This window comes from Salmo salar, chromosome ssa15 (genome assembly GCF_905237065.1).
Source record: "Salmo salar chromosome ssa15, Ssal_v3.1, whole genome shotgun sequence".
Classification (NCBI taxonomy): Eukaryota; Metazoa; Chordata; class Actinopteri; order Salmoniformes; family Salmonidae; genus Salmo; species Salmo salar.
In genome coordinates this window covers 36,101,179-36,110,857 of record NC_059456.1, presented here as the reverse complement: position 1 = coordinate 36,110,857, position 9,679 = coordinate 36,101,179, and the positions used below count along the sequence as shown (strand labels likewise).

The following is a 9,679-nucleotide window of genomic DNA, read 5'->3' as shown; positions in this document are numbered from 1 at the left end:
ATGGACTTCTCAAATACTTCGAACCTCAACAGTACTGTGAAATCACAGACTCTTTTCTGCTACGAGTCTTTGAGTGGATCGTGTGTGAGGATTGCTCGACCCCTGAGCGTTCAGGTTCCGATGTTCACATCGATGGTGTTAGCCATACTGGTGACTGTTATTGGGAACCTTCTGGTCATCACCTCCATTGCACACTTCAAGCAGCTCCAAACCTCTGTAAACCAACTGCTCGTTTCCCTGGCTGTGTGTGACCTCCTTCTGGGAGTGTTTGTAATGCCATGCAGTGCTGTGCGCTCTGTCCAGGGCTGTTGGTACCTAGGAGGGTTTCTGTGTAAGCTCCACACCAGCACTGATATTATGCTGAGCACATCCTCCATCTTCCATCTATCCTTCATCTCCATTGACCGTTACTTTGCTGTCTGCAGGCCACTGTCGTACAGACTGATCATCACCAATAACACTGTATTGATCATGATCACCAGCAGTTGGCTGGTCCCTGCCATTTTTGCTTATGGAATGATCTTCCCTGAGATCAATCTGAAAGGCAGGGAGGATTTCTATGAAACACATGTCAAGTGTATTGGAGGCTGTCAGGTGTTCTTTAGTCCAGTGGCGGCTGTAGTAGTATCCTCCTTCTGTTTTTACATCCCAGGCATGATCTTGATTTGTATATATTCCAAGATATATTGGGTTGCCAGGGCTCAGGCCAGGTCCATTAAAGATTTATCTCGTCAGTTTAAAGAGGCAGACTCTGGACGTAGAGAGAGACGAGGGGCAAATATTCTTGCAATAGTAGTGGGAGTGTTTCTAATCTGCTGGAGTCCCTTTTCCTTGTGCCTCATCATTGACCCTTTCATACAGTACTCCATCCCCCCGCTGTTGGGGGATACTTTGGTTTGGTTTGGATATTTGAACTCTGCTTTTAACCCTATTGTCTATGCTTTCTTTTACACTTGGTTCAGGAGGGCTTTGAGAATCATCATTAGTGGTCACATCTTTCACAGAGGTTCTTGTAGATTTAGATTGTATTCTGAGTAAAGTTTCAGTTGACATTGTATGATGTGTGTTCAAATAAATATATGAATTATGATGGGATGTAACATGTGACAGTTATGCAACTCAAAGTTATAAAGCTTGAGTGAAAATGTAACAGAAGCTGCTTTTAACCTGTTTCATATAAAACTGTTTGCCTGAAATAAATGTGTTTCAATGCTTGTGATACTTGTGCCTGTCACCTTGTTGAATAGTGTTCTTTGTCTCCTCCTCGTGCCTATTGCTGGAACAGTAAGTCTGTTGTGTGGCCCAAATGAACTTGGAGCTCATGATATCATTATCTTAGTACACTAGCATACTGCTGGTGTACATTACTTGAACATACACATATAATATAAACAGATGTAAATCATGTAACCTATTATAACTGGCTGGAAGCTGGGAAAAGGGTGTGCCCAAAATATGTCCAATACAGTATATAAACTCTGTCACTCTTCTAAGAAGACTGTGCTGGATTCAGCACCACTCACACACCTGCACCTGTGACTACAGTAGCAAGTGATCAGCTCTAACTTGAATGTCTTTTTGTTGTTGGGATATGAATATCTCATCTCATCAACATCTGGATCCAAAGATGTTCTGTTACCCAGAATCAAATGCCTCCTGCACCAGAGACATTTTCAGTGGAGGGGTTCAAATTGCTTTATACTTTTTGTTTGTTTCAGGTATGCTGGTCACAATTCTAGGGAACAGTGTGGTCATTATCTCCATTGCTCACATAAAACAGCTCCACACGCCAACTAACATGCTTATAATGTCTTTGGCAGTTGCAGACCTGCTGCTTGGAGTGACTGTGATGCATTTTAGTACAATGAGGCCTGTGGAGGGCTGCTGTTACTTTGGAGATGCTTTTTGTTTGCTGCATTCTGATATGTTCCTCACATCTGTTTCAATTTTCCACCTGGTATTCATAGCCATAGATCGATATGAGGCTGTGTGCAATCCACTTCGCTATTCCACCAAGATTACTATACCAATTGCATGGCTCATGGTTCTTGCCAGTTGGGCCGTTGCTGCATTGTACTCCTATTGCCTATTATATTCAAAAGCAAATGTAAGAGGACTGGATGAATTCATTGCATCCATATACTGCCTGGGAAGCTGTAATATTGTCTTTAATGCTCTGTGGGGCACCCTAGACACATTGATAGCCTTTTTCTTTCCATGCTCTGTAATGGTGGGTTTGTATACCAAAATACTTTTGGTGGCAAAAGAACATCTAAGGAAGATTGACGACAGCCAAAAGAATTCCAATGAGCGAGATAAAGGTGTGGTGTCTCAACGGTCAGAGCGAAAAGCAGCTAAAACTTTAGGCATTGTGGTGGGTGTTTTCATCTTTTGCTGGCTGCCTTTCTTTGTTAATTCCATAGTTGATCCATACACAAACTTTAGCACACCACCTATTCTCTCTTTGAAGTGTTTATCTGGCTGGGTTACTTTAATTCTACTGCAAATCCAATCATCTATGCACTGTTTTATCCTTGGTTTCGAAAATGTCTTAATCTCATTGTCACATTGAAAATATTCAATAGAAATTCTTCCTATATAAATGTATTTGCTACTACATGATCTATTGTAAAGCTACATTAATATAATGCAAAACTGTGTGTGAACAGTATGCACTTAACTTTTAAAACCTAAACAATGACGTGGATAATGTGTTCAAGGAGGCAAATGAAGAGAAGCATTTGACAAAACCTCTTCTGCACATTCTACTGTTGTCAATACTTGCCAGGTCTTTTTCGTGTAACTGTGTTTAACTGATAAATCCTTTCTATGTCTTTTATTTACATTTTATTGTATTTTGAATGTAGCATAGGCCTACCTTAGAATACATTTTCATAAAGAACATAAAATGTATCATTAGATTTTATTGTAACTCAATCATCATTGATCTAATGGCTGGTGTTGAGCTAAACTGTTTTTTGGTCTAATGGCTGATGTTGAACTAAACAGTAGGTACCCGGTTCGAGCCCGTTTGAAATTTGATCTTGCTGTAAAGCAGAGCATAGAGTGGATCATGTGACTGAAAAGCATGAAATGCAGATCAGGAAGTAGAGTGCAATATTTGGGGAATTGGATGTTTTCCTATAAATATGTTGCCTGTGTGGTTCTTTTGTTTCACAAGTATTGAGTACTGTGTCTTCAGTGATCTCATTCTACATCCCAGGAGTAGGGATGATTAGCGTCTACCTTAAGATTTTCCTTAAAGCACAGAGAAAGGCACCCTCAATTCATGGTACAACCAATCAGAACTTTGTAGGCAAATCACAGAGAAAGGCCACCAAAACACTTGCTATCATTATGGGGGTATTTCTATAATTCTGGACACCCTTTTATCTCCAACAGTCTCCTACTGCATTGATCCCTTTAATAGTTACTTTACCCCACCAGTTTAGTCTGTAACATATATATGGATTGGATATTTGAATTGAACTATGAATCCCATCGTGTATGCATTATTTTACACTTGGTTCAGGAAGGGGTTTAGAATGATGATTTCTGAAAATATATTTCAAACCTGTTGTTCAATATTAAATCAAATCAAATCAAATGTATTTATATAGCGCTTCTTACATCAGCTGATATCTCAAAGTGCTGTACAGAAACCCAGCCTAAAACCCCAAATAGCAAGCAATGCAGTTGTAGAAGCACGGTGGCTAGGAAAAACTCCCTAGAAAGGCCAAAACCTAGGAGGAAACCTAGAGAGGAACCAGGCAATGAGGGGTGGCCAGTCCTCTTCTGGCTGTGCCGGGTGGAGATTATAACAGCACATGGCCAAGATGTTCAAATGTTCATAAATGACCAGCATGGTCAAATAATAATAATCATAGTAGTTGTCAAGGGTGCAACAAGTCAGTAACATAAGAGTAAGTGTCAGTTGGCTTTTTCATAGCCGATCTTTGAGAGTATCTCTACCGCTCCTGCTGTCTCTAGAGAGTTGAAAACAGCAGGTCTGGGACAGGTAGCACGTCCGGTGAACAGGTCAGGGTTCCAGCAGGTCTGGGACAGCAGGTCTGGGACAGGTAGCACGTCCGGTGAACAGGTCAGGGTTCCATAGCCGCAGGAAGAACAGTTGGAACTGGAGCAGCAGCACGGCCAGGTGAACTGGGGACAGCAAGGAGTCATCAAGCCAGGTAGTCCTGAGGCATGGTCCTAGGGCATGGTCCTAACAATATTACAATTGTTAAAATAAATATGTCCAAAACCGGTACAGACAAATAAGTGTGACAAATATTGTCCTTGCTGTTAGTCCTTTTTTTAAACCATCAGCCACAGGGTTATTGGATTCAAAAGCATTTTATAACATTTTACTTGAACATGGGGGAGACTGCAGTAGACCTATCAACAGCAAATCCAGCAATATTCACTAATGAGTTCCTGTAGCCTCTCCACTCCCATATCTAGTACATAGATACATACATAAATACATAGTATATTCAGAAAGTATTCAGACCCCCCCACACTTTTTCCAAATGTTGTTACATTACAGTCTTATTCAACAATTATTTTTTTTAAATCCTCATCATCTACACACAATACTCCATAACGACAAAGCGAAAACAAGTTTCAGAAATGTTTACTAATTTATACAAAATGAAAAACAGAAATAGCTTATTTACATAAGTATTCAGACCCTTTGCTATGAGACTCAAAATTGAGCTCATGTGCATCCTGTTTCCATTGATCATCCGTTCGATGTTTCTACAACTTGATTGGAGTCCACCTGTGGTAAATTCAATTGATTGGACATGATCTGGAAAGGCACACACCTGTCTATATAAGGTCCCACAGTTGACAGTGGATGTCAGAGCAAAAACCAAGCCATGAGGTCGAAAGAGTTGTCCGTAGAGCTCTGAGATAGGATTGTGTCGAGGCACAGACCTGGGGAAGGGTACCAAACCATTACTGCAGCATTGAAGGTCCCCAAGAACACAGTGGCCTCCATCATTCTTAAAGGGAGGAAGTTTGGAACCACCAAGACTCTTCCTAGAGCTGAACAATTGGGGGAGAAGGGCCTTGGTTCAGGAGGGCTTTGAGAATCATCATCGGTGGTCACATCTTTCACAGAGGTTCTTGTAGATTTAGATTGTATTCTGAGTAAAGTTTCAGTTGACATTGTATGATGTGTGTTCAAATAAATATATGAATTATGATGGGATGTAACATGTGACAGTTATGCAACTAAAAGTTATAAAGCTTGAGTGAAAATGTAACAGAAGCTGCTTTTAACCTGTTTCATATAAAGCTGCTTGCATGAAATAAATGTTTCAATGCTTATGATACTTGTGCCTGTCACCTTGTTGAATAGTGTTCTTTGTCTCCTCCTAGTGCCTATTGCTGGAACAGTAAGTCTGTTGTGTGGCCCAAATGAACTTGGAGCTCATGACATCATTATCTTAGTACACTATCATACTGTTGGTGTACATTACTTGAACATACACATGCTTTGCTCAAAAAAATAAAGGGAACACTTAAACAACACAATGTAACTCCAAGTCAATCACACTTCTGTGAAATCAAACTGTCCACTTAGGAAGCAACATTGATTGACAATACATTTCACATGCTGTTGTGCAAATGGAATAGACAACAGGTGGAAATTATAGGCAATAAGCAAGACACCACCAATAAAGGAGTGGTTCAGCAGGTGGTGACCACAGACCACTTCTCAGTTCCTATGCTTCCTGGCTGATGTTTTGGTCACTTTTGAATGCTGGCGGGGCTTTCACTCTAGTGGTAGCATGAGACGGAGTCTACAACCCACACATGTGGCTCAGGTAGTGCAGCTCATCCAGGATGGCACATCAATGCGAGCTGTGGCAAGAAGGTTTGCTGTGTCTGTCAGCGTAGTGTCCAGAGCATGGAGGCGCTACCAGGAGACAGGCCAGTACATCAGGAGACGTGTAGGAGGCCGTAGGAGGGCAACAACCCAGCAGCAGGACCGCTACCTCCGCCTTTGTGCAAGGAGGAGCAGGAGGAGCATTGCCAGAGCCCTGCAAAATGACCTCCAGCAGGCCACAAATGTGCATGTGTCTGCTCAAACGGTCAGAAACAGACTCCATGAGGGTGGTATGAGGGCCCGACGTCCACAGGTGGGGGTTGTGCTTACAGCCCAACACCGTGCAGGACGTTTGGCATTTGCCAGAGAACACCAAGATTGGCAAATTCGCCACTGGCGCCCTGTGCTCTTCACAGATGAAAGCAGGTTCACACTGAGCACGTGACAGATGTGACAGAGTCTGGAGACGCCGTGGAGAACGTTCTGCTGCCTGCAACATCCTCCAGCATGACCGGTTTGGCGGTGGGTCAGTCATGGTGTGGGGTGGCATTTCTTTGGGGGGCCGCACAGCCCTCCATGTGCTCGCCAGAGGTAGCCTGACTGCCATTAGATACCGAGATGAGATCCTCAGACCCCTTATGAGACCATATGCTGGTGCGGTTGGCCCTGGGTTTCTCCTAATGCAAGACAATGCTAGACCTCATGTGGCTGGAGTGTGTCAGCAGTTCCTGCAAGAGGAAGGCATTGATGCTATGGACTGGCCCGCCCGTTCCCCAGACCTGAATCCAATTGAGCACATCTGGAACATCATGTCTCGCTCCATCCACCAACGCCACGTTGCACCACAGACTGTCCAGGAGTTGGCGGATGCTTTAGTCCGGGTCTGGGAGGAGATCCCTCAGGAGACATCCGCCACCTCATCAGGAGCATGCCCAGGCGTTGTAGGGAGGTCATACAGGCACGTGGAGGCCACACACACTACTGAGCCTCATTTTGACTTGTTTTAAGGACATTACATCAAAGTTGGATCAGCCTGTAGTGTGGTTTTCCACTTTAATTTTGAGTGTAACTCCAAATCCAGACCTCCATGGGTTGATAAATTGGATTTCCATTGATTATTTTTGTGTGATTTTGTTGTCAGCACATTCAGCTATGTAAAGAAAAAAGTATTTAATAAGATTATTTCTTTCATTCAGATCTAGGATGTGTTGTTTAAGTGTTCCCTTTCTTTTTTTGAGCAGTGTATAATATACACAGATGTAAATCATGTAACCCATTGTAACTGGCTGGTAGCTGGGAAAGGGGTGTGCCCAAAATATGTCCAATACAGTATATAAACTCTGTCATTCTTCTAAGAAGACTGTGCTGGATTCGGCACCACTCACACACCTGCACCTGTGACTACAGTAGCAAGTGATCAGCTCTAACTTGAATGTCTTTTTGTTTTTGGCAATGGATATCTCATCTCATCAACATCTGGATCCAAAGATGTTCTGTTACCCAGAATCAAATGCCTCCTGCACCAGAGACATTTTCAGTGGAGGGGTTCAAATTGCTTTATACTTTTTGTTTGTTTCAGGTATGCTGGTCACAATTCTAGGGAACGGTGTGGTCATTATCTCCATTGCTCACATAAAACAGCTCCACACGCCAACTAACATGCTTATAATGTCTTTGGCAGTTGCAGACCTGCTGCTTGGAGTGACTGTGATGCCTTTTAGTACAATGAGGGCTGTGGAGGGCTGCTGGTACTTTGGAGATGCTTTTTGTTTGCTGCATTCTAGTTTTGATATGTTCCTCACATCTGTTTCAATTTTCCACCTGGTATTCATAGCCATAGATCGATATGAGGCTGTGTGCAATCCACTTCGCTATTCCACCAAGATTACTATACCAATTGCATGGCTCATGGTTCTTGCCAGTTGGGCCGTTGCTGCATTGTACTCCTATTGCCTATTATATTCAAAAGCAAATGTAAGAGGACTGGATGAATTCATTGCATCCATATACTGCCTGGGAAGCTGTAATCTTGTCTTTAATGCTCTGTGGGGCGCCCTAGACACATTGATAGCCTTTTTCTTTCCATGCTCTGTAATGGTGGGTTTGTATACCAAAATATTTTTGGTGGCAAAAGAACATCTAAGGAAGATTGAAGACAGCCAAAAGAATTCCAATGAGCGAGATAAAGGTGTGGTGTCTCAACGGTCAGAGCGAAAAGCAGCTAAAACTTTAGGCATTGTGGTGGGTGTTTTCATCTTTTGCTGGCTGCCTTTCTTTGTTAATTCCATAGTTGATCCATACACAAACTTTAGCACACCACCTATTCTCTTTGAAGTGTTTATCTGGCTGGGTTACTTTAATTCTACTGCAAATCCAATCATCTATGGACTGTTTTATCCTTGGTTTCGAAAATGTCTTAATCTCATTGTCACATTGAAAATATTTAATAGAAATTCTTCCTATATAAATGTATTTGCTACTACATGATCTATTGTAAAGCTACATTAATATAATGCATAGCTGTGTGTGAACAGTATGCACTTAACTTTTAAAACCTATACAATGACGTGGCCACATTGGATAATGTGTTCAAGGAGGCAAATGAAGAGAAGCATTTGACAAAACCTCTTCTGCACATTCTACTGTTGTCAATACTTGCCAGGTCTTTTTCGTGTAACTGTGTTTAACTGATAAATACTTTCTATGTCTTTTATTTACATTTTATTGTATTTTGAATGTAGCATAGGCCTACCTTAGAATACATTTTCATAAAGAACATAAAATGAATCATTAGATTTTATTGTAACTCAATCATCTTTGATCTAATGGCTGATGTTGAGCTAAACTGTTTTTGGTCTAATGGCTGATGTTGAACTAAACAGGAGGTACCCGGTTCGAGCCCGTTTGAAATTTGATCACAAGTATTGAGTACTGTGTCTTCAGTGATCTCATTCTACATCCCAGGAGTAGGGATGATTATCATCTACCTTAAGATTTTCCTTATAGCACAGAGAAAGGCACCCTCAATTTATGGTACAACCAATCAGAACTCTGTGGGCAAATCACAGAGAAAGGCCACCAAAACACGTGGTATCACTATGGGGGTATTTCTATAATTCTGGACACCCTTTTATCTCCAACAGTCTCCTACTGCATTGATCCCTTTAATAGTTACTTTACCCCACCAGTTTAGTCTGTAACATTTATATGGATTGGATATTTGAATTGAACTATGAATCCCATCGTGTATGCATTATTTTACAGTTGGTTTAGGAAGGGGTTTAGAATGATCATTTCTGGAAATATATCTCAAACCTGTTGTTCAATATTACAATTGTTAAAATAAATATGTCCAAAACCGGTACAGACAAATAAGTGTGACAAATATTTTCCTTGCTGTTAGTCCTTTTTTAAACCATCAGCCACAGGGTTATAGGATTCAAAAGCAATTTTATAACGTTTTACTTGAACATGGGGGAGACTGCAGTAGACCTATCAACAGCAAATCCAGCAATATTCACTAATGAGTTACTGTAGCCTCTCCACTCCCATATCTAGTACATACATAGATAGATACATACAAAAATACATAGTCTATTCAGAAAGTATTCAGACCCCCCCACACTTTTTCCAAATGTTAATACATTACAGCCTCATTCTACAATTGATTCCTCCTTTCCCCTCCTCTCCCCTGTAACTATTCCCCAGGTCATTGCTGTAAATGAGAATGTGTTCTCAGTCAACTTACCTGGTAAAATAACGGTAAAAAAAAAATTATGACAATAATAATGACAAAGCGAAAACAAGTTTCAGAAATGTTTGCTAATTTATACAAAATGAAAA

At 41.3% G+C, this 9,679-nt stretch overlaps 3 protein-coding genes across 3 annotated transcripts; all 3 read left to right on the top strand.

The window, feature by feature from the left end:
- Positions 1 to 1,071, top strand: LOC106596855 (trace amine-associated receptor 1-like). Its single transcript, XM_014188107.2, has one exon. It carries the CDS (start codon positions 1 to 3, stop codon positions 1,036 to 1,038), a length of 1,038 nt encoding a protein of 345 aa, XP_014043582.2. The 3' UTR covers positions 1,039 to 1,071.
- Positions 1,072 to 1,690: 619 nt separating this feature from the next.
- On the top strand, positions 1,691 to 2,622 carry LOC106596837 (trace amine-associated receptor 13c-like). Its single transcript, XM_045696071.1, has 3 exons — positions 1,691 to 1,859; positions 2,193 to 2,410; positions 2,446 to 2,622. The coding sequence occupies exons 1-3, from the start codon at positions 1,721 to 1,723 to the stop codon at positions 2,620 to 2,622; spliced, it is 534 nt and encodes a 177-aa protein (XP_045552027.1). The 5' UTR covers positions 1,691 to 1,720.
- Positions 2,623 to 7,288: 4,666 nt separating this feature from the next.
- Positions 7,289 to 8,323, top strand: LOC106571511 (trace amine-associated receptor 13c-like). The gene has a single exon (XM_014144683.1). It carries the CDS (start codon positions 7,289 to 7,291, stop codon positions 8,321 to 8,323), a length of 1,035 nt encoding a protein of 344 aa, XP_014000158.1.
- The last annotated feature ends 1,356 nt before the right edge of the window (positions 8,324 to 9,679 follow it).

Excerpts from the sequence above, each read along its gene's own strand:
- LOC106596855 (XM_014188107.2), top strand. The coding sequence starts at position 1 with ATGGACTTCTCAAATACTTCGAACCTCAACAGTACTGTGAAATCACAG.
- LOC106596837 (XM_045696071.1), top strand. The coding sequence starts at position 1,721 with ATGCTGGTCACAATTCTAGGGAACAGTGTGGTCATTATCTCCATTGCT. Across the intron at positions 1,860-2,192 it reads AGTGACTGTGATGCATTTTA|ACACATTGATAGCCTTTTTC; the intron begins GTACAATGAGGC and ends GGGGCACCCTAG. Across the intron at positions 2,411-2,445 it reads TTTGCTGGCTGCCTTTCTTT|CACACCACCTATTCTCTCTT; the intron begins GTTAATTCCATA and ends CACAAACTTTAG.
- LOC106571511 (XM_014144683.1), top strand. The coding sequence starts at position 7,289 with ATGGATATCTCATCTCATCAACATCTGGATCCAAAGATGTTCTGTTAC.